The 24,979-nt window shown below is 38.5% G+C and overlaps 2 protein-coding genes across 2 annotated transcripts; one reads left to right on the top strand and one right to left on the bottom strand.

The window, feature by feature from the left end:
• Positions 1–884: 884 nt before the first annotated feature.
• Positions 885–10,246, top strand: ostf1 (osteoclast stimulating factor 1). The gene is made up of 10 exons (XM_063897642.1): positions 885–1,040; positions 6,322–6,368; positions 6,839–6,889; positions 7,165–7,228; positions 7,315–7,368; positions 7,607–7,714; positions 7,997–8,046; positions 8,157–8,235; positions 8,497–8,595; positions 9,092–10,246. Exons 1-10 carry the CDS (start codon positions 1,007–1,009, stop codon positions 9,148–9,150), a joined length of 645 nt encoding a protein of 214 aa, XP_063753712.1. The 5' UTR covers positions 885–1,006; the 3' UTR covers positions 9,151–10,246.
• A 259-nt stretch (positions 10,247–10,505) lies between these two features.
• Positions 10,506–24,979, bottom strand: mapkapk5 (MAPK activated protein kinase 5). The gene is given in 15 exon segments (XM_063897367.1): positions 10,506–14,157; positions 14,659–14,763; positions 15,112–15,227; positions 15,429–15,559; positions 15,707–15,827; positions 15,960–16,012; positions 16,014–16,148; positions 16,266–16,346; positions 16,476–16,571; positions 16,871–16,960; positions 17,241–17,349; positions 17,488–17,585; positions 18,798–18,873; positions 22,401–22,474; positions 24,083–24,979. Coding segments are annotated over 15 exon segments (1,416 nt in total). The 5' UTR covers positions 24,119–24,979; the 3' UTR covers positions 10,506–14,062.

The following is a 24,979-nucleotide window of genomic DNA, read 5'->3' as shown; positions in this document are numbered from 1 at the left end:
ATGTTGTATTGATCTGATGTCACCGCTGCCCCCACTGGATGTATGTTACAGGTAATTTAATTATAGGAGGACAATGTCAGAACTGTGGCCCGGTCTCCCTCTATTTCCTACTCATCACAATAAACCAACAAATCATTTCATGGTCGATTCATCTCAATCTGAAACGAAGAGGGTTAACACAGCAACACATTCATGTTTAACGCCTTACTTACCCGCCGACTCCAAAAACTAGTGTCTTCATTCCCGCTTACTGCAGCTACTCGCTGCACAGTTTTTAATATAAAATATACTAGAAAAAGCGAATTATTTGACAGTTCAAACTTTACTTGTGCCCAGGCATGTTAGTGGCTACGTCAACTCTGTAACCCTCACGCTTTTCCTCCTTGGGACGCTCATGATTCGCTGATAACATTTCTACGTCACTAAAGACCTACCCATTGAGAAAAAAAGACAAACATTTACAACACAGAAAGAACCAATCAGGAATGAATGAGCAGAAGTCTATTCATTAAAGTATATATATTTTTAAAGAAATGCGTTTAACGATTTTCACAAAAATAAACAAAAAACATTCAAATTAAAATAGTAGAAATGAATAAATGTGTGTTAAGTCATTGTTCATTGTTTACCTAAAAACATATTCGATCAAAACACAGTTTAGTTTAGAAAAAGTTAGCTTATGTAAACTACTACTACAAATAGTAGAAGTAGTTGTATTCATAACGTAATTTTTATAAAAAACATCTGTAACATTTAAAAAAAAAAATAGGGACAGTACAATATTTGGGGTTTTCATATAGAAGTATTATCGAAATCTCTAAAAAGAAAAACAAAATAGAGTAAAATAAATGAAATAGCTTTGCGCATGCGCAGCCGAACTTTTCCGCCTAGTCTGTGGTGCTGCTGCACTTCCTCATTGGCAGCAAAGTATTACCACTCCTGCGAGGTTTGAGCCTGAAATAAACACACAGCAGGTTAAGTTTTATTTAATCTCCGAGCCCTGCAAATGTCGAAGCCTCCTCCCAAGCCGGCCAAGCCAGGTAAGGTCCAGACTAAGAAGATTTGTTGTTTAAATTAAGTCAAATTTGAGCTCTGTCTCTTGCGAGCACTACACACCTTGTTGGCGATGAGAGCTTAATGGGCGGACGGTGAGCGAGATCGGCTGATTTCTGTCCTTTTTGATTTGAAACGTTCTTCACAAAGTGGAAGGAAAGCCCGTAAACTATGATTAATAACACAATCAATTATTAGTGACTGTATCAGGTCTGCAGTTAGGTTAAGAGTGCCTTCACTGTTGGTGGACGGGGATCGAGCGCTGAGCTCAGCAGGCCTGCCTGTGCCTGACTTCCCTATTTCCATCACTCATGCAGGGACAGTGGCATCATTCATTAAGGTCGGAGGTTAAGAGATGAGGGTGAGTCTACTTGCTCATTGACATCATTCTTAATTCCTGCAACAGCTGTCTCTGCTGCTATTCTGGTAACTCTTAACCTGAGATAAGGAGTTGTGTCTATTACTCACCAAACAAAGTCATTTGAAGTCATAAAGTCCATTTCGTTTTTGAGCATACTTTTAGAAATGGGATTACATAACATTAACAATGTGAAACCCTCAAGATTAGGTGCAGCAATTGTTTTCACTAGTAAAACACAGTCTAACATACATTTAGTTGCCATTTAATGGGTACTCTTTTGTCCAAATCCCAAAATAAGAGATTGTAACTCCTGCTCGATAGGAACACTACAGATGCTCCATTAAATTACAAATGTCTTACCTAAGACCAAGTACAACGTTGTTTAATTCACAAACGTAATGAGTATAGATTTCATTGCAGGGATGATGCATTAAACCACATTAGTAATAGCTGAAATAATTGGCAGCTCAGTCTATTGTTTTCTCGTTACAACAGCAGGTATGAAAGAAGCACAAACAAAAGTATATTTTAAAAAATGTTAACATGTGAAGGAAGAACTGATAGCACAGGATGTCTGAAAGTTACTTTAAGAATAAGTAGTTATATATTTAATCATTAATAAAGGCATGCTTTATATGGGGGTTTATCATACAATGTTTTGTGATACTGTTTAAATTCTTTGTATCGATTTTTTTATTTATAGTAAACATGCAGAGATTCATTCAGACAACACTTTATTTAATTTTCAACAACATGCATGTCCTCTCTCAAATGATATAATTAATATTATGATTTCCTGTTGCTGGGACGGGGATAAAAGCAAATTCAGATCTCACTGTTGTTATTGCATGGAAATGTTCTCTTTACTCATTTTTTTTACATACGGGTTCGTCGTTATGCTGACAGATTTCCTTAAATTTGATTACTGTTTAACTCCGAAAGATCTTAATTAAAATGATGATGAATCATAACCGCTGTATCATCATACCATATTGCCAATATACAGCCTTATTTTGAAGTCACACAGGGGAAGAGCTCAGGCCCGTTTCAGCAAACATCTGACCATTATGTCGTGTTTTGCCTGCACACTGTGGCCCTGTGAAAACAGAGCACAAAACTCAAACGTCATTATCTTTCATACTCTCCATGTTTATTCATTAGGCAGCTCAGTGACAGAACCTATGTCAGGACAGATGGCTGATGTGCTGCAGGAGAGACTTCAGTAATATTTTAGGCCAAGTTAGTGCCTCGCATAGTCAGGACAGGTCATTTCAAGACAGTTAACATGAATGGTTGAGGATTCACTGCCTGGCGTTACAAGAGCATGGGCCTCCTGAAGTAAATATGTTTAGCAATTTTGTGGTGGTTCAGTGTTTTTTTTTTGAATAGGAGGCTCCTGGTTTTAACCTCAATGCTGCATGATTTCTGTCCTTGTAATGTACAAATTCATCTAACCAAGCTCCAGACTTCAGGTCTTGTTCTGTCTTGCTCAAGATTACTTTTAAAAACAATTCGCTGGGAACTGAAAAAATATTGAACTTTACTTAACTTGTTTTAGTGGTCCACGGCCACAAACACCTTAAACTTATAGAACTTTTTTTGTGCACCCTTATTTTTCCTTTATGATGAATATGTTTCAGTCTTTGTGTTAAAAGAGCTGTGTGTATTCTCTGCTGGTACAAAATTGTATTGTTTCTGTAATCAACTCTTGTAGTTGTATTTTTAGAGGCTTTGATGGTTAGCTTTTTTGGGTTGGGCTTTGAAAGGGAATGGAGAATCACCACCAAGATCAGACATGTTCTTCAGGGGTGCAAGACTAGAGCTGTTGCATTTGCTATTGCAATGAAATATCACAGCTGGAAATCATCAAAAACCCGCAGGCAAATCAGATATTCGAACAGTCTTTTGCTCCCTGGAGTACAATTTCTTCCTTATATTATTTTAAGCCAGAATGATTTCTTCTCGATGCTGGAGACTTTAAAAAGCAGAGAGAGTGTGGACTAGTAGGCACAGGTTTTGTGTGTTTTAAGCAACATGACGGGGCCTGCAGAGCAGCGTGCTGACATTGTTGAACAGAGCAGGGCTTGTACAGCCGCTCGGGCAGAGACACTGGGACAGTGTACGAGCTAAGAGGAAACCCTGAGGAACGTCAGAGGGGAAATACAACAGTCCAACATTCAAGCTTGTTTGCAGCCATATGTGTCCACAATAATCAAATGCATTTCCCATATTACCTGTAAATATGTGAGCATCAGTATGGAGGGTAGCTTTTTATGGATCAGCATTTTTAGTACATCTTGTTCTGAGTTGTGCTTTTTAAAGCATTTTTATACAGTTAGAAGTAAAGAAACAGATGTAATAGTATTTATTATATTACATCTTTATTTGTATTGAACCGTTCTTAAAGTCACAAGGTACTACACAATTAGCAATAACAATAAAAGCAACAAGAATGTCAAATGTAATTAAAAATGCATTGGTCAGATAAAACGAGATCTATTTAAATCACAATGAGAGCTTATATGAAAGGAGGACAAATACACTAAAGCACTTAAAACTGCTTCTATTAAAAAGGTTTTCTCACAATATTAGTATAATGCAGGTAATTTTTTCCCTGGGTAGAAGACACATCTTTGAAAGGGATGTTAAGTGAAGCATTGAGTAATTATCTACAAATCAGAAGAATAACATCGCATGTGCATTAAATTTAAGGCTGGGCATCTGAAAACAAAAGCTGCTTTCTGTTTACCCAGCTTAGTCTGTTTAGTAAACTTTTTGTGTATCTAACACAATGAAGCTAACCCCAGGCATGTTCAGTCCCAGAAATCAACAGTTGGAAGAATTAAAAACATGAATAAGTTAATGTTAAACATGGCACTGCTTTTTAAGAAATATTGTAACTCTCTATGAACTACTCCAGCTGTCAGTTCAGGACACAGTCCATCTTGTAGCAGCAGAGCTAACACCATGCTGCACAGCAAGCCATCACACACCGAGAAGATAGCAGCTGCCTGAGGGCTGCACACACAGGGACCAGCGACATGTACAGTGGGGCAAAAAAGTATTTAGTCAGCCACCAATTGTGCAAGTTCTCCCATTTAAAAAGATGAGAGAGGCCTGTAATTTTTATCATAGGTACACTTCAACTATGAGAGACAGAATGGGGGAAACAATCCAGGAAATCACATTGTAGGATTTTTAATGAATTAATTGGTAAATTCCTCTGTAAAATAAGTATTTGGTCACCTACAAACAAGCAAGATTTCTGGCTCTCACAGACCTGTAACTTCTTCTTTAAGAGGCTCCTCTGTCCTCCACTATTACCTGTATTAATGGCACCTTTTTGAACTCGTTATCAGTATAAAAGACACCTGTCCACAACCTCAAACAGTCATACTCCAAACTCCACTATGGCCAAGACCAAAGAGCTGTCAAAGGAGACCAGAGACAAAATTGTAGACCTGCACCAGGCTGGGAAAACTGAATCTGCAATAGGTAAGCAGCTTGGTGTGAAGAAATCAACTGTGGGAGCAATTATTAGAAAATGGAAGACATACAAGACCACTGCTAATCTCCCTCGATCTGGGGCTCCACGCAAGATCTCACCCCGCGGGGTCAAAATGATCACAAGAACGGTGAGCAAAAATCCCAGAACCACACGGGGGGACCTAGTGAATGACCTGCAGAGAGCTGGGACCAAAGTAACAGAGGCTACCATCAGTAACACACTACGCCGCCAGGGACTTAAATCCTGCAGTTCCAGACGTGTCCCCCTGCTTAAGCCAGTACATGTCCAGGCCCGTCTGAAGTTTGCTAGAGGGCATTCGGATGATCCAGAAGAGGATTGGGAGAATGTCATATGGTCAGATGAAACCAAAATAGAACTTTTTGGTAAAAACTCAACTCGTCGTGTTTGGAGGAGAAAGAATGCAGAGTTGCAGCCAAAGAACACCATACCTACTGTGAAGCATGGGGGTGGAAACATCATGCTTTGGGGCTGTTTTTCTGCAAAGGGACCAGGACGACTGATCCGTGTAAAGGAAAGAATGAATGGGGCCATGTATCGTGAGATTTTGAGTGAAAACCTCCTTCCATCAGCAAGGGCACTGAAGATGAAGCGTGGCTGGGTCTTTCAGCATGACAATGATCCCAAACACACCGCCAGGGCAACGAAGGAGTGGCTCCGTAAGAAGCATTTCAAGGTCCTGGAGTGGCCTAGCCAGTCTCCAGATCTCAACCCCATAGAAAATCTTTGGAGGGAGTTGAAAGTCTGTGTTGCCCAGCGACAGCCCCAAAACATCACTGCTTTAGAGGAGATCTGCATGGAGGAATGGGCCAAAATACCAGCAACAGTGTGTGAAAACCTTGTGAAGACTTACAGAAAACGTTTGACCTCTGTCATTGCCAACAAAGGGTATATAACAAAGTATTGAGATGAACTTTTGTTATTGACCAAATACTTATTTTCCACAATCATTTGAAATAAATTCTTTAAAAATCAGACAATGTGATTTTCTGGATTTTCTTTTCTCATTCTGTCTCTCATAGTTGAGGTATACCTATGATGAAAATTACAGGCCTCTCTCATCTTTTTAAATGGGAGAACTTGCACAATTGGTGGCTGACTAAATACTTTTTTGCCCCACTGTATCTGTCCCTGCACCGACCTGCATTTTAACTGTGTATTGTTGTTCGCTGCACCAGAGCAGTAGTAGCTGTTTAAAGAGCTGACATTATGAGCTTTGTGCAGGTTGCATTACTCAGACATGGCTTCGTGCACTCTGGAGTGAGGTTATTGATGTTGGCACTGATTTGTTTCTCTTGTATGAGAGTAATTTACCAGATTAACGCTGCAGTCTGCGGTCTGAATAAATCATCTAACATAAAATATGTCTTCTTTTCTCTAGGCCAAGTCAAGGTGTTCCGAGCTTTGTTCACCTTTGACCCCAGAACAGTAAGAGATTCTTGTTTGTCATGATGAATTATTTTGATTGTTGAAGGCCATTGTTGAGTCCTTTTCTACAGGTTGTTTTCATTATTAATGTGATGAATTTAGCCTTCATAGTTTTTAATGTGCAGATTCTGTAAGAATGTATTTAATTCACATATTTTGTGACTGCACTCCTGCTGCAATATTGTGGTTAACAATAGATGTAATAAAAAGTCAGAGTTCGACTGTGTGTAGACTGTAAAATGTGTCATTTTAAATGTGTAAGATGATTTATGTCCATCTTAAACATAACTTCAAGGTTGAAATATTATTGGGCAAACCCATGACATGTTAGAGATAATGCTGTTGTAAGCTTGACGAAACCTACCTGGTTTTACAAACTCATAAGGGAAGTTACAGGAGGAAATAATAATTCTTTATACATTTCTGATGTAACGTCTTCAATTTGTTTTTTCGCCCATTTTCCCCCCCAGCCAGATGAGCTGTTTTTTGAAGAAGGAGATTTCTTGTACATCTCTGACACAGTGAGTTAAACCTCATATTGATACCGTCTTCCTCTTAAGTGCTCATGTCCCGTTCAGTCTGCATCTGCACTTCTTCTTCCTCTTTCTCAACGTTGCACTCTGTTCATTTTGGGTCTACCTTTTGTGTTTCCATTCCATTTGCACTTTTCTCTTCCTTTTTTCTATTTCACTGCTGTGTTACATGTTGCTTTCTCCTGTACGTACCTAATTATAAGCATTTGTGACTTTTATTATAAAAATTAAATAAAGATTTACTGCATTGCTGTCATGTTTAGAGTGACAGTAATTGGTGGAAGGGGACATGCAGAGGAAGGAATGGACTAATTCCAAGTAACTATGGTGAGTACACAATTTGGTCCCTTTTTGTAACCTATTAGTACATCTAGATAATGCGCTAATGGTATGTTTATTTTTTTATTTTTTAGTGGCTGAGCTGGCAGAGTCCATTGACAACCCAATGCATGAAGCAGCCAAACGAGGTGCGATCACTACCTACTGATCTGAACCTTCAACGTGGTTTTTATTTAGTTATGTTTTGTGACATACCAAGATAATTCCCTCTTTCTGGAGAAAATGAACACATTATTGACCTTGGTGACATCTTTTCTGTTTGTGCTGAAGACATATTATACTGTTTGCATTATGTGAACCCAGCTCCATTCAACCCTCGCTGTACTCGCTGTTTTTATTTATGCACATATTTGTGTGTTTAAACAGGTAATCTGAGCTGGCTGAGGGAATGTCTGGAGAACAAGGTTGGAATCAACGGGCTGGATAAAGCTGGAAACACTGCCCTCTACTGGGCATGCCATGGAGGGCATAAAGGTAGAAAACAGATACAGACTTTGCATGGATAAAGGTCAGAAAGTAAACCTTCCTTTATTGAACACTGCCTATTCATATTGTCTACAGTACTCTGTTGAGGCAGTGACTGAATGTGATTTTATAAATGCTTAACTATGACACACTTCTGTCATTACAGAGAAACAGGAACTAGGTGTATGAAAGTGTTCCAGTTTGTTTGTGTTGCTCCATTGTTCCAGTATGATTGTTATGCTTGAAAACCCTCAGTCTGGCGCTCAGTTCTTTTTCTGCTTTTCTTATCAGATGTGGTGGAGGTGTTGCTAAGCCAGCCCAACGTTGAGCTCAACCAGCAGGTAAGATGGGCATACAAATAAATAAACTAAGGGGTCAAAAACACGAGATGCTGTTGACTGTATTTCCGAGCCAATCTCCTTTCCGGTGATGTAAATGTTTTGTATTTCAGAACAAACTCGGGGACACGGTTCTGCACGCTGCTGCCTGGAAGGGTTATTCTGACATTGTGGAAATGTTGCTAAACAAGAGTGAGTATCTGGACTTTTTTACCTGGATGGAATCTTTATTTTAATTTGATTAAAAAGCAACCCGCTGTAATCGTCTTTATTTGATTGAAACATACGAGGGAAATCTGAGAGAAAGCTCCATAAGAGTTTTTATTAAACAATAATAAGAGATTTAAGTCGTTCTAAATGAATGAAATAAAAACAGCTGAGTGTCCATCTTTATGTATGTCTTTCTGATTGTAGTATCAAGTCTTTTATTCACTGTAAGTTTGTTTGTTTCAGATCCGAGAACAGACATCAGGAACAACGAGAATAAACTCGCTCTGGAGATGGCCACCAACGCAATGTGTGCGACACTTCTCAAAAGGAAGCAGGGAAGCAGTAAGTACCACTAGGAGGCACCCTCACACATGCAGTACCATCAGGACAGGCCACATGCACACTCACAGGAAAAAAACCTATACAATGATGTGTTTTTTATACCGAACTGGGGTTAGCCGTGGAAGCCGATACTCCAGAAACCTCATCATAAAGATTAGCAGTCAGTTAATAGGTACTGTTTAAGACTTGAGCAGTAACCGGTCTGAAATGGATTCGTCCACAGGATCCATTAAGTTTAAATTGTACCACTTTCACTCTTAACTGTAGAGCTGTTAAATAGATTGTTTTGCTGATACTTGACAGGAGCCTCTGCTCTATGACTAGATGTACACTTTATTTCATGCAGTTTGTTAGAAAGAAAAAGGTTCCTTCTTGAAACTGCTATAAACAAGTTCTGTGGAGTTCAAGTTGCCGTGTAATATTTTAAGGTGCAGAAGTTTATCAGCACTCAAATATTTAGATGTTACTGTCATTAACTCTCTTTCTCTTGTTTCAGACATCACCCGCACACACAGCAACGCTGAAGAGTATTTGGACGACGAGGACTCGGACTGAGCCGTCGCTGTTTGAACATCATCACTGTCTTCCACTGGGTTATGGGCAGTCACGGAGCTCAAATAGTTAACAGACCTAAGATGAATTTGCTGCTCTGTTTCTAACTGTAACACCATCTTAGTTCTATTATTTTGTGCTAAAACCTCAATTCTCCCCCCTTTGTATCCATCAGTGTAAATTTCCAAACATTGAATTGGTCCCTTTACAGTTTTCAACCTGTGGGGGGGGGGGTTTGTCCACTGTCCACTGTCCACTGTGGACTGAGGGGAGAATACATGTAGTAGTGCAGGGGTATAGGGACCACGACTCTAAGACACACATTCCGAACATACAGATTGTGTTTAACCCATTTACAGATTGCAGAGCAGATTAAAGGATTGATCTGGTTTCTAATGCTCCATTTAAATTACTGCCAACTACAAAATCACAGAACAGAAATTGGAAAATGTTATCTCTTTCAGCTCGAGCTCTATCACACCTAGTCACAATTAATATCTCTTTATGTACATCTGGTAGACAATGCAACATTTTAATAACCTTAATATTTTCCTTTTAATGGGACATGCTGACCAGATTATAGATTTCTTGTGTTATCCGCTTGGTCAAATTGATCAGATGTCAGCAATGTGCAACAGGCTCAATTGGGGAAATGTTTCTATAAACTGTCTAAAATGGCAGTAATCTTCCTCCCTCTCCTTCAAAAGGTCATACAACTCTCCTGTACCTGTCTATAATACATTGTTTTTGGGTCTGTGTTATTACACTTTCCATTACCACTGCTATTTAAGATCAGGTTGGTGTAATTACAACCAATTGCCTTGTGTAACACAGACTTTAAAACTATCTTTTTGATAATCAATCTTTTGATGGTGGGATTTTCATTCTGGGAGCAAATTTCTGGTTTTATTGCTGCTTTCCAACAAATGTTATATATTAAAATGCCTTAAATATGTGTACCATGGTAAGTGTGTCTGGTATGTATCAATGTGAACACACCTGTGTCCTATGAGGTTATGAATTTCTTAAGATGATTTTGTTCTAGATTTCTATCTGCTCTGTTTTCAATCTACAATAAAAGATTTTTATCTAATGTTAACTTGAGCAGGCAATTGTTTTGAGTCTTTAATGACTTGGAATGGAAAAAAGAGAAGTTGTCTATCAAGGATCTTATAGTTTAAATGCTGCATCAGGATTTAGATTTACAGAAGCCACACTGGAGATTATAACTTAATACTTAAAGCTTCTCACATCAACTTAAATTCCTCTCATTACTAACTGTAAGTGTGCAAACAAACAAATCCTTTATGTGAAAAGTAATACCATATTCTGTGTCGCAGTGCACAAACAGTATAAAAAAATGTCAAAGAGTTCCTTTATTACAAAGTCAGCATGTTGATGTTCCAAAAAAGACAGAAAAGGCAGAATGTAGATGTGGAGACAAATACAGCAAATCTTCATGAGAGATTCAGGTACATGCTACACCACTGCCAGTCCAGAGAGAAAACAAACAGACCACTAAAGCGGAGAAAGGCTCAGACCCTTGAAATGATTTCCTTTCCTCAACATTTCTTCCTCACTTATCAGAGGGATGGCTCGAAAAGTTATAAAAACGGAAGCGACAAGGTATTTATCAAGAACGGTAAATACTCCCTAAGCTATTTCTGCCTTTCAGGTCATTTTTAATAATAAAAAAAACCCCAGATATTTATCCTTAGTCAGAATCCATGTAGGGAACAAGAAATCTTTCCTTGTATAAAATCATATTTATGACTAAAACTGAGTAAGGCTGAATGCATGTCTGAGAGATTCAGCACCACTCAGCAAGAGGATGAGAGGTGGATGGTACCATCTTCAAAACCAGCTGCCCTCAGATGTTCAATAACGCAGAGCAGCAAACAGCAGGTACATGGTGTCCGAGCAGGACTGTGTTAATCCCCTTTGGGTTTTAATTGTTAGTATCAAATATCAAGATACATGCCTTGACTTTACAGTACAAAATAAATACACTACCCTTCAACAACAGTGGTTTTTCAGGTAGCAGAGGATATAAATTCTGTTATTTGTGGCCGGGAGGAAGCAGCTCTGATTTGTTTATAGGCCTCCAGTAATACAAATTGCGCTCAGCATACTGAACCAGACACACACGCACAAATGAATGACACTGTCACACAAAAGCAGTAAAAGTAAAAGAATTAAAGTCAGTATTAAGTTCCACCTTTAGTGAAACACCGTTGATCTGAAAGACTGTATGTCAGTATGATCCAACATTAACAAACACAAACTGCTGATTAAATAAAGCAGAAGTTTGACATTTTGTTGAATACGCTTAATTTGCTTTGTGGCAATATGAGGTTGATAACACCCAAATATTCCCCCGTTGATTATAAAACACTTGCACCTCTAATGCACACATGATAAATCTTGTTTTGTTTAATATGTACAAAAAGACTAAGTTTAAAAACGTCTTAAAGACGGTTATGTGTTCGTATCCGGACAATTTTTGGGCTGAGAGTAATTGAATCGCATTAAGGAATAGTAAAAGGATCAATTATAGGCCATTGTTTATCCATTTCAAGTCTTCATGGAATTTCACAGCAAGCATATTAATAAGCGTATTTCCCAAAATGTAGAACTATCTCTTTAATTTGTTGGAGGTGCCGGGTATTAAACCAATAATCAGATTTGTGTGATGAAAGCCGCCATTTCTCAACATGAAAACAAGCAAATCACAGCCAAAAGGACAATTATCAATCACTATTTACACTGATTCTGAGTTCCCCCTTCACCCTGTAATTCACTTTATTGATTAGAGCAGTACAAAGGTGGATATTTTCTCCAGATCAAAAAGGCACATTTCAGTGATATTTAGCCATTACAAATAAGTCCTTTTCAGACACATGCCATGGATATCATCAGACTGTATAAGAAACCAAACTGATCTCTCAGAATCATGTAAGTAATGATTGCTCTTGCTAAACACAAACTTGAACAAGAAATATCAACTGTGTAATTAAATTAAACTCCTTTTTTGTTACGAGACAATGTATTTTAAAGATAATCCAATGGGTTTTTAGATGGTTTATTTAGCGTCTGAAGTAGGATTATTTTTCTCCACCCAAAAGGAAACACCTGATCCTTTGGATAATCTAAATAAAATTGAACATTGTTCACAAGACAGCAACAATGTTTGGTAATCTGTATAAAGACAAGACCTTAGCAAAAGGGGGATTTCCAACACTGAAGAATATTTCCAATACAAACAGTAAACGATAAAGAAGAAATAATCAGGCACTGATCAACAGAACTTCCAGCTAGACGAGGCTTGTTCTTTTGAAAACACATAACCAGGAATCCCTTCTTACAACCCCTTTTTGAAGAAGTAATATCAGATATGACGTGAGGAGAACATTGCAGGGGACATTTCACTTAATGACAAATAATTAAAGCTAACTGATCGGGATGAGCGAAGAGAGGGAGCATGTTGCTGGTATTCAGACCAGTGAAATGAGGATGGTAATACTGACGGGTTGATTCATCATATTTCAGTCCCATATACAAGCACTATGAATTCATAATCATAATTATTGCCCTATTGCACATTCAGTATGCAAGTCTAATGACACAGACAGACCGTTGATGGCTACTGAAACCCTTCTAATTGTCTTTTCTCACTTAAACTCATGGCCTACATTGAGCCACAAATGCCCCGTGTTTCTCTGTTTCTGTTGGCTCAAGTAGCAAACACTCGTGCTTTAAAAAAAAGGAACTTATTGACTCGGGTTTGAATTGCAGTAGAAACAAATTTACGCCAAAGCAGTTCAGGTCAAGTTTCACAGATGAACAACTTAAACTGCAGACTGAACTTAAGACCTTTAGAATCACATCAGAAATGGGAAGACCTTTAAGAAAAACCTTTATATAAAACAATTCACTTCATGTTACTTGCCAGATACAAACTTCAGACGCTGACAGGCAGTATGATCACTTCATGTGTGTGATTTCAACTCGGTTTGTAAAACCTACAGAGATTTAGTCAAGTAAAAGTTCATTTCTTTACCTTGGAAACAGTTTGACAACAAATTCTTAACATAACTGGAACATAAAAATGCATATTTTAAAGAGGCGACGAGACAGTTAAAAGCTGAAAAAAAAAACTAGTAGGGGGACTTTTTTTGGTCAAAACTCATTAACCAAATGAGCCAAAGTGTTCCTGCTTTTTCAGTCTATCTTGTGTGCCATATCTCACCAGCTCCAAAAAAAGGGGGTTGTGACAAAATTAATTTGGGGCTGCATTTGTCTATTTCTCGACACTTTCCTTTACCTCAATCTTTACCCGCACCTTGACCTCTTCACAACAAAAAGTCAAGGAAGAGTTACACAAAAACAAAGATTCATATAATTTAAACGCACACTGGATCAAGAGTGTTTGGAAGAACAAAGTCACAGCATTGACAGCTTCTCTCGACTTTAGAGCCCGCTGCCAGGCTACAGTTTAGGTATAAAATAAAGGAAATCTGTGTTTAAATAAATACAATTCTTAAGATGATTAAAACATAAGAAAACAGAATAAAATGAAATATCTGGGATCAAACCGGCGACTCCTTGGAAAGCAGCTAAAAAAAAATCCCCTCCCAGAAAATAATTTCTTCAACTGATTTTTTCTTTTTTGCAAAAATGAAAATATAGTTGTTGTTCTTTTTCAATGTTCTTTGCAAGTTTCCATTAAAAAAAAAGTATAGTACCAATGAGTCTTCTTTGAAATATATCTACAGCTGTACAATAGGTCTTGCAAGTGAATTCATGAGAAAACAAAAGTTAGCGCATCATTTTACATAAAAAAGCCTCTTTACAGATATGGGTTAAAAAGAGATATAATAAACAATATAAAAAGAAGATAGAAAGACAGCGTTGGCTAATGAGATTCTTCAAGATTCGTCTTCTCTTCGATGGCCTGCTTCACTATTTCAGCCAATTTCAAGCGGTCGACTTTATCGGAGAAGGATCGCCCTGCAATGAAAAAAGCTGAAGGTTAAGGACAAGGGAAGTATAGTTATTATATATTTTTTAAAGGATCTTTAAAGTTTAGGTGACATTTGGTAACATTTTTAATTGATTACTTCAGGAGACGAAGAAAAGCAGAATAGTGTCAATTTTAAGGTTCTGCATATTAGGTATAATTGGCATCTTTGTTTGAAAAGTGGCCAAAACATTAATCAACTGACCATCAGACCTTCAAAACCACCTCCACTGTTAACTGCAATTTAACTTCTCTGTATGTATTTGTTGATATGGTAAACTGAACTGTGTTTGCAGATGTGTGGGCAGGCAGATGAAGCAAATAAACACAGAAAATATGGACAAGGGAAAATAAAAATATTCATGTTGCTGATACAAGATGATTAACAATGAAGTCATTTCGCATAGTTTTCCACCTACATTTTAATAATTTTTACAATAGGACATGCTGATGCTTTTTGCCAGATATAGAGTAGACAAATTGGTACTGACCGTCCCAGCTGAGCCCCGGCAGCCCGTCTCTCAGCTGTTTACAGTCTCTGTTGAACCTCCAGGCGTCATACATCACCTCGTTCAGCTTCTCATCTTCATTCTCTCCTGGACACAAACATATTACTTCAGGAGCTTCTCTCTTTTTCACATTGGCAAGAGACCTCAGAACAGCTTCACAATTAGGCCCAATTTGATATAATAAAGCCTGTACAGCTTAATTAGAAGTCTGCCATGTTTATTTATAATATGTTTCACGAATCAGTATTTTCAGAGTGTTACATAAAGCAATGTTAAGCTTTGCAAGAGTTTTGCATTCAACACCCGCAGCGAAATGCTTCTTAGTGGATGAAAATAAGCTAAATGTCAGCTGTAGGGAAGGTAGGCTAATGCAGCAAATTAAAAAAGTTGGTCTAGTTTATTATCCTTTCAATATTACAGCATGGGTTCACTGACCAGCTTGTGGTAGTATACACTGTGCAATGACGTCTCGTAATTTTTCCAGCGCTACGTTTGAGTCCTCCCCTCCGTTCTCTGGATCATGGATGAAGAAACCATCACTTGGCTTGGGGCTGCAACATGGACACCAAAACACATGTAATACCAATCCTTGACCTCATTAGGAAAATAGTTAATAAAGAAGACAACATTCTAGTTTAGTTTTTAACACAGAGTAACACTTTGCCTCAGGACAGCAGAAACATCACAAGAACATTCTCAAAAAGCACAAATGAGAACAACTGTTATTAAAAAAAAACACCAAGCAGTGATACCCTAGTAGTTTCCGCTTCCTGAGGATTGGGTTGTTGACAGAGTTAAGAGGCTTCAGGCTGACGTTCAGATCCTGAATTCTCATGTTTGCCAGTTGCTCTGCATGGGCCTGCTGGATACCAGCCACTACCGCCTGCAAGGGGAGAGGACGGGCATTAAGAAAAGGAAAAAGAAAAAGAGGACACTTGTACCCTGATTAACTTTCAGTCAATTGTTTTACAGAAACAGCAGCATAACATGTGTGCAATGCAAGATTTTGCACTCTCAACTTCCCACTCACCTTGTCCATCATCATCTGTGCTGAGGGCAGAACGTTGTCCAGGGCCTCCGTGCAGTTAAGCCAAGGGTGATCCAAAACTCCCTCAATAGTGAGTCTCTCCTCTGGTTTCACCTTCAGCAGCCTACAGGGGGCAGGCGAAGAGGGGAGGGAGTACACATTAATGAACAGACAAAGATTGAATGAGGGACGGTACAGTGGGAAAGTAGGAAATGCCATGTTCTGGGACTAGATCATTTCAATAAAAAAGACTTACTTGCGTACAATGTCCTTGGCCATCTCAGAGATCTGGCTCCACTCATCTTCAGGGGAAGTCAAAGCTTCCGGTCATTATCTTCTTCCTCATGTCCTTTGGGATGGTGCGACTGTGGTGCTTGGAGTAGAAGGGAGGATAGCCACAGAGCATCACGTAGATGATCACACCGAGAGACCACAAGTCACAGCTCTGAAGAACCATAGAAAAAGAACGTTTGTTAAAAAATATTTCAGATTATGAGTGACCTTTTTGAAACAATACTCGTCAATTGGCCAAAATGTTTCATACAACACGTTTTTGTTTCACCTTGTTATAGGTATAAGGAGTGGGTGAGGTAGGTATAATTCCAGACTTTTCTTTCTGGTGTCTTCTTTGAGCCTCAAGTACCTGAACAGCAGAAGGGAAACATTATGGAAATGTGCATCAGCTTCGATTATTATTACATTGAAGATATCTTAAATCTATACGTTTACATTTAACAAGTATCTTTGTATGAGATCCTTGTTCACTTTTTACCTGAGGTGCTACATAGTAGGGAGTGAACTGAGGGGTCATCAAGTCCCCTTGATCAATTTTGGCAAAGCCAAAGTCACACAACTTCACAGGTGCATCCTGAGGAACGGACAGAGCCACAAAAAGACATTTGAAATAAATACATTCAGGTTTAAGCTGCTGTTAGATAAAGGGTTTTTAAGTCTAGGACTGAAGATGCTGGTTTACAAGTTATCTTTGCTATTTTCTGCTAAATGCACTTAGTAAATGTTCCATGTTAGGTTATGTCAAAAAGTAAAGCTGCAGCCTTACAGTCCCACAAAGTTTATTCTCAGTTGTAGCAACAGACTCAGTAGTGGCATCTGTCGAGGTTCACTCTTAAAATTGCAGTATTTATGTTTGCAACGTCATCTACTTACCAGAGAGTTATCCTTAAAAAGCAGGTTCTCTGGCTTCAGGTCGCGATGTGCAATATTGAGGGAGTGACAATGTTCCAAGGCTTGACTGATCTACAGGGGGAAGAGACATCAGACCGAGACACCACTATGTGTTTGTGTGAGTGTGTCAAAGCAGCCTTCAAACACAATGGATTTGAGTCGGTGTGTGTTACTTCTTTTGACCACGAGTCTCAGTGTTCAACTGACAGTCACTAGTGGACCAAAACCGACTGACTGGAATTAACTAGACATTTAGAAATCCCATTAAGGGAAAAAACACACAAAGTCGGTGTTGACTTCTAGAATGCTGTAGAGTTAGAGTGTGCATGCGTGCGTATCTGTGTTAACTTGCCTGTTTAGTGACCTGGCTGGCCATCTTTTCCGTAAAGTGCCTGTGCTGACTGATTCTGTGGAAAAGCTCGCCTCCCTCCATCATCTCCATAACAATTAGGAGCCTCGCTCTGTAAAGATGAAGTGGAGGTGAGAATGTGTCAGAGGGAAGTGCAAAAGAGAGAAAAAGGATATCCGTACACGTCAAAACATTTTGAAAAATGTTTTATAATAATGATTGCCTTCCACACACAATCAAACAAACACACCTTGGGCTGGACTCGTGTGGGAACTGGACACTATTGGCGTAAACCTCCAAGATTTGCACTATGTTTGGGTGCTGTGCACACATCATATGGAGACGCACCTGCATGGAAGAGAATCAAGCTACTTTAATATGTAGGAGTTGTATCATGCAACCCATGAGAAATGACTACAAGAGTGAGCATCCTATCCTTGATGAAACCACTGTTTGTCTAAATGATTTTGGAAGGTGTTGAGTGTGGGCACAGGGGACGTGATAATTGTGTTAGAATTGCAACAATCAGGACACCTCACATGTTCCGCCTCATTATAGATAACTACATTATAAGTACCAACCTTATCAAGCGTGCTGATCAACTGATACACATTTTGATTAGACAGGACCTTTTTTTCCACTGTGTTAATTCTGACGTTATAAATGTACTTTTATATCCTGAGTTGAATATATATGGTGGGGGGCAAAGTGAATTCTGATTCAATTTGGCCAGACAATTAAACAGCTCATGGATTTGTTACATATTAAAAGTATTATTTAGTGAAAAAACTGCTTAGGTATGTTCATGTTGTAACCTTTTAAATGTGTTACATCAACAAACCCTGACACAATATCTACACAGCGTGTGTAATGAAACAGCATGTAGCAGAGCAGCAGCTTCAGTCCTCTGCATGTGAATACACAGGATGTGTATATGTACAATGCGAGTAGAACACAAGACGTTGTGCACCCTATGTAAACAACTGTAATGATTCAAATATAACTGTATTTTTGCCACGAGAGAAGCATTGGAGGAATGTCAAAAAATGAGTGCGCATTATTCTGCAGCCATTACATTCCCAACCAAGACAGTCTAACCTTTTTTAAGCAAACATGTACTTCTTATTATTGTAGCCATTTACCCAGATACACCCCCATTTAGAAGGATGATTATAGGGCCTGAATAATACATATTTTGGCTGTAAAAATCTGTGAGTATTTGCCTGACAGTGACAGCTTTCACAGTCTGGCAGCGAGAGCTTGTGTGAAGCTAGTCTGTGTTGCTTGTTTTGACTGCACGTCTCGCCGCCTAACTGCTGTATAAGCTGCTTGATCAAAACAGAAGGCTGCTGATGACATGGAGAGGCTGCTAGATACACCACACATAGACAATGTTACTGACAAAGACTTCCATGAAAACAGAGGCACAGGAGGAGACAGATTGATTAGGAAACAAAAACAGGAATTGAAAACGCTTGATGACAGTTAGGCAGACAGAGCAAAGAACATTGATACTGCCAGAGACATACAACAGGCATTAATCAAAATCGCAACTCTCACTTCATTCCTGGCCTTGGGGCGATCAATGAGGATCTTCAGGGCCAGGCGTTCCTGAGAAGACTTCTTCACACAAACTCTGAACAGGAAGGAAACAAGAGTCAACAAACGCCTCAGTCAATATCACCCCCTCTGTGTCACAGATGTGATCGTGTACACAGAGAATCAATTTCTGAGTTCATGCAGGGTTTTCCTGTTTCTGTTAATGGTCATTGATGTCAGGCTTTTCAAATGTATGTGTTCTTAATCTTTGTGTGTTAAATATCATGACTAAACGTCTTTATAGAAAATCAGTTTTTAACATATACCAACAAATTCAGTAGCATATGTTATTATGATGTATTATATTAATGTAGGTATGAACTACAGCTATACTGTCTGGCATAAACTTATTTGAGTTATATTGTTTATATATCGGTTGTTAAAAAAAATGAATTCAGTAAATTCAGAAACAGTTGCCACCACAACATGAGTTTGTTGTGCTTTTCTAGGGGTTGATTTCTATCTAATTATTGTTCTGCAGTGTTAAATTCACTTTTAATTTCCCCTTTGGGATTGAATAAAAGGTATTCTCATTATTCTGAAAGTAATAAAGTTATATGTGCTGTAAAGTAAAGTTTGACCTAACAAACAGAGGTTAAAAACAAAAAGAAGCCGGCTACAGAGAGTTAGCAACAGTATTTTGTCAACATCTCAGTTTGTTATGGCACATAGAATCATGTGTGAATCTGTGTAATGACTCAAACCAAATACATCCATCTCTCATATTTGTATATATACATATTATATAAAAATATGACTATTATATATTATTTATTTTCAAGGTTGACATTTGTTGGAATGAATGTCTCATTCAGTCTGTTAATTGTCATCTTTAAAGAACAATTGAGGATCGCAGCAGAACACAAATAAAATATTGACCAAATTGAAATACATTTAATTGTCTGAAAACTCCTTTCCCTTTTCCACTCGTGCAGCAATGACTCAAATAGTCCCTTTAAACAGCAACCTCTGGCCCTTAAACTCAGATTACACTATTAAAGCATTACTGTGAGGAACATTTTGCTTTGGCCAAAGTTCACTTCACTGGAAAGTGGAAAGCAACACCTAGCAAATGAATCACAGAGTCAACTGAATGCGGCCGGTACAGTAAAAGACATGAATGTATTGTGAGACACAAAGAGATGAGCAAGAGAATCAAAATAATTTATATGATATAAGATCTCTATGAATCAGAGTGAGACTTAGGAAAACGGCAGACAGATTTAGTAAGGTGTTCCCGACTACAGCATGAATCATAAGAGTTTGACAGTGTGTTTACATGTAGGGCCACTGAGTCATCTTCTCACTATGCTCGGCACTTGAGTACAGACTACACATGTTGGGAAAATATAGGCTGATAGAGACCCAGGATGGCCAAGAGGAATCTGTGACACACATTAATATACAATATTACAGCCTGCTAGATTTCATAAGGGCAGGGAGAGAGAGAAGAAAAAAAAAGATTCACAGAAGATCAACAGAAGGCGTTTAAAGCTGCAACTGCCTCTAAAACTGAACACCTCTAAAGACCAACATGTCTATCAAGAGAGTACAGCATTGAGAGAAAGACAAACTGCAAACTAGCCTTTTCCACCATCTGCGCTTTAGATTCACCACTACATGAAAAGTACCTCCTTGGTGGGTTTAGTGTAAAAAGAGCTAAAAGTCATTGCTGCTTATTGTAAATATTTCAGCAATGTGTGTTAGAGTGGAGAATATTGGAGGGAAGAATGCAGAGAAGACATAAAGAAAACTTCTGAGTTTTATCATTAAACCCTCATGCACCCACAATGGTGTAATCTTTAATCTGAGTGCAGTTTATTAGTGAGCTCAAACCTAACATTACAAAGTAAATTGACATTAATACACTCATGTATTCATTTACACAACAGCACTTTTAAAAAAACAGGTAAAAATAGTTGCTAGAGACAAAAGTTTTAGGTTGGAAAACAGGATGCTGCAGTTGTATGGATTCTGCCTGATCCAAATCAGCCCTCACTGACTACAACCAAAGTGTCCTGGTGCCAAACATCTCAATAGTATGCCTCAAGTTGTGGCTGTGTGACAAAACACATCAGTGGTTGGTCCTGTCTGTTGAAGAACTGTCAAGTGACCAGCATCTGGCCTTTTCATATCCCAAAATGTGTTAATGTGTCAAGGATAAAGTTAAACGGTGCTGATGAACACGGTGCAACATAAAACCACAACAGTAACATGTAGGAAGGTGGTTTGGCAGCAGTCCCAAAGTGCAGACTCAGTTAGCAAATAATCTACATTTGCTCGGACATTACACTTAAATGCCGCAGTTGGGGATTGCCAAAAGTGCACTCTACAGCAGCATTCATAGCAACAGCTTCTCAAAATATATATTAATATTTATCTCTCTCTCTTAAATTCTTTAATGGGACTTAATAATATTCTGAGTCATGATGGTATGCTATTTTTAGATCAAACCAAACTACAGAGCCATTTCAATTGAAGTTGGCTCTCCTCTCACAGCCGGGCTTTCCCCTGGATATCAGATATCCATATAGTTTATCTGGAATCCCAAACAGTGAAAGTTGAACTCATTCCCATTGACAACAACTAAAACAATTTAACAAGTGATTTTCAGATGACAAACAAACAGTTACCAGATACTGGAATGATTAGAGGTGGTTTGATTGGAATGGCCTTTGGTTTGTGAAGTTTAGAAAAATACAGAGTATTGGATAACATTTAGGGGTTACAGTTCTATAGACGGTAATGTTTTACAACAGTTTTTTGGCCATCACCATTGGCTTAAAACATATTTTCTTAATTCAAGAGGGAAAGTAAATATTCTTCTTTTATTGGTTTAATCAAATCTAATTACTGGAACAAGTACTTGTCCTTGTCTTGGTTAGATTAAAACATTGTCTGAAACCAATAATTATTTTCACTATAGATTTATTTGCACATTATCTTTACGAATAACTGTTTTCCCTAAAGATGGGGTCCAAGAATAGCAAGCCAATGTTTGGGAGCAAATTATTTCTTAATGCTTAATCTTAATGTTTTTCAAATATTGGCTTGTTTTATGTTTATTTGATTCTCTTTTCTTTTTAAATTTTATGTTGTGATTCTGTTGCACCATTTTTAAATTCTCTTCATGATTTTCATTTTTGTAAAGCACTTTGAATTGCCTTCTGTTGAAAGGTGCTATATAAGTAAACTTGCTTTGCCTTGCCTAAATAATTAAAAACTAAAAAAGGGGCAAAAGGTTTACCCCAGTTTCTCAAAATCAAAAATTTAAAACAAAATCTAAATCCAGATTTTTTCCATTTAACAAGATATAAAATAGAGATATATATTGCGAGGCTGAAAACAACAATGTTTAATTTTGTTGGCATAAACAATAACTTTAACAGTTGATTATCATAATGATATTTTTTCTGTCAAAAGATAATATTGATTGGTCTAAAACACTTCCACAGCATTAACAGTTTGTGACAGAAGAAAAGATCATACTTGGAGACCAGAGAAAGACCTTCCAGAAATGTACTTCTTGACACAAAATTCAAACACACCCTGTCTCACACTCACCTGACCGGTCCACTGATGCCGGCTCCCAACTTCTGTGTCCAGTTGATGTTGTACTCGTCTAGAATGGATGTCTCCTGTCAAGAAGAGAAACCACAACAAACAGTATATCAGATCTTTGAAAGCAAAAAGAAACAAGTGTGCAGCAGAGCTTGTATGTTTTACTTCTCAAAGTTACTTTCAGTGAGAAGGAAAAAAAAGTATACTAGAAGGACCGCTCCTAAACATTCTCAGTACCTAGACTATCAACTGAAACTTTGGCATAAAAAACACATCAGAAGATTTCTAAACAACATGTATAAGAAAGACTTTCTAAATTCTATTTAGTTTTCCTTTTAGTTTGTAAGTATTCAAACGTTGTGCTGTATTTGAGTAAATTCAGTTTAGTTAATCACTCTTCATTCCAAAAGTATTAAAAAAGCCCTTTTCCTCCTTTCCTTAGAATATATTGGTCTTGGCCAGAAGGTGCAGTTAATCACTGCCCTGCCCAGTCCAACCTGGTCAGTGTAAACACAGAGCGATGGATGATAATTCAGGATTCTTGATGATTAAGCAGCAAAAGATGAGGATCACGTTGGCTATAACAACTACTCAGGGGTCTGTATCATAAACTTCATATCTTTGAAGCATCTGACTTAACTAGGCCTAACTTTGGTGGGTCTTGATACTATGTAAAAATAAAAATAAAAATCATGGAATATGCCAGGGACTTGATAAAGCGGACCTGGGTAAATCCAAAGCTAACCACCTAACCCATGAGTCTTTCAGCATGATAATGACCTCAGTGTGTGTTTGAGTTCTCAGTACCAGCCCTCCACTAAACTCTGACTGAACTGTGAAAGCAGGGGGCCAGGGGCACTTGAGATCACATTTTACTGCAGGCATAAATGCCTGGGCTGTGACACATTGAGTGGAGCAAGCCAGGAACAAATCCTACAGCCAGGGTGATAGAAATATTAGATTCAGTGTGTCAAGCTGCATTACAATTTGTCTCAGATTCAGGTTTCTGCACACAACAATGCAGTTTGTATGAAAAAGGTTGTTTGTCTTTCTTACACAACCATAGACTAAAACACTGCTAGATTTTTCTCTCTATAATTCCATATGACACAAACTGCCTCCTTATTTATGTTCTCTGCTGACTCCAAAAATATCAGTAGCTGCAACCTTTAGTCACATTGACCAAGTATGTATGTCAGTTCCCAAAACTGCAATGTCTTGGATGAATGTGCTTTTAAAATATTGCATCCTCTTCCCAATGTGAGCTACAGAGTCACCTTAACCTAGATTTACAAGAAAAAGAGTATCAACTACTCAACAGAACAGTAATAATGCACTGGTTGATATGAATCTTTTAGGTCTTCTCCTTGTCAGTGTAGGTGTTTCAACCAGGCTTTCTTCTATAGATCGTTGATTGTCTGATTTCATTTGGTTTGGTTTGTTAACCTGACAACCTGTCTTATGTAATGCAGAACAGGATCTCGTTGTCAACCCGTTTTAACTGAGATATGCCTGTTTAAAGGTAACACTAAACGCTCCAATGTACCTGAATAGTAATGTGTTTTCAAAATGTCATTTGTTTACACTCCAAACTTTATTAAAGCAAGAACAATAATTGTAAGGTTACAGAGTTAAATATAAATTGTCTACTTGAATAGCCACATTTCTAGAAGTTAAAAAATTACCTTGATAAACTTGTCTGCATTGTTATCCTCCGACATGGTGATGCGGACAGATGGATCTCAGATAGTTGACAGTAGACACAAAAGCGTTTTTCTCTGACCTTCACAAAGTTTCGCTCGAGCAACACCTGGGCTGTACCAAGGTTTGTTATATTACCACTAAATTACACGACAGGGCCATTGGGGCAAAAATTATATTCGGCCACCGATCCGCAAAATCCCAGTTTCGTTCACCCGTGGACCTGAAGCCAACCAGCCGGTACGAGGCGTCGTTAGATCAGGCCGGCGGGGCTCACTACCTCGGGGTCCGGCTCGCTCTTCCAGTCGTCTTAAACTCACTGCGGTGACCATGTAGAGTGCCAAACTATGAACAAGGTGACCAGAAAAGAGGAAGACAAGTCCAGTGTGACTAGCCCAGCACTTTTGGAGGTGCAAAAGAAGTGTATTTTTAGCCAGCGCAATGAGAGCAGTGCTCCGCTAACGCTGAGAAGACACCGCGTCTGGCGAAGTAAGCTAGTGACAATCCATCTCGCGTCCGGGGCAGATGATAACACAACAACGGCAATTGTGAACTATTAAGTAAACCAACGATATTGTCTGAAAATCTCCCCGATTAGCTGCGTTTATCTAGCACGACGAGCACACGGTGTTCCCAGTGGCACCGCAGCCTATTATGTCGTCGAGCCGAGCCTGCTAACGAGCTAGCTCAGAGTTAGCTGAGGTGGCAAGTTCGTATTCCAGATTTACCCAAAGTTAACATACTTCCTTGGGGCGGTGTAATAAAAACCAGCACTGGTACGGCACAATAACAAAGGGTTAGATGTAGAATGTGTTTCAGAGGTGACCAAGGAGACAACACTCATCTCTGGACTATTTTGCTAATCCCATAGCTGTTTGTCA

This window comes from Eleginops maclovinus, chromosome 12, assembly GCF_036324505.1.
Source record: "Eleginops maclovinus isolate JMC-PN-2008 ecotype Puerto Natales chromosome 12, JC_Emac_rtc_rv5, whole genome shotgun sequence".
Lineage (NCBI taxonomy): Eukaryota > Metazoa > Chordata > Actinopteri > Perciformes > Eleginopidae > Eleginops > Eleginops maclovinus.
This window is presented reverse-complemented; position numbering and strand designations above follow the sequence as displayed.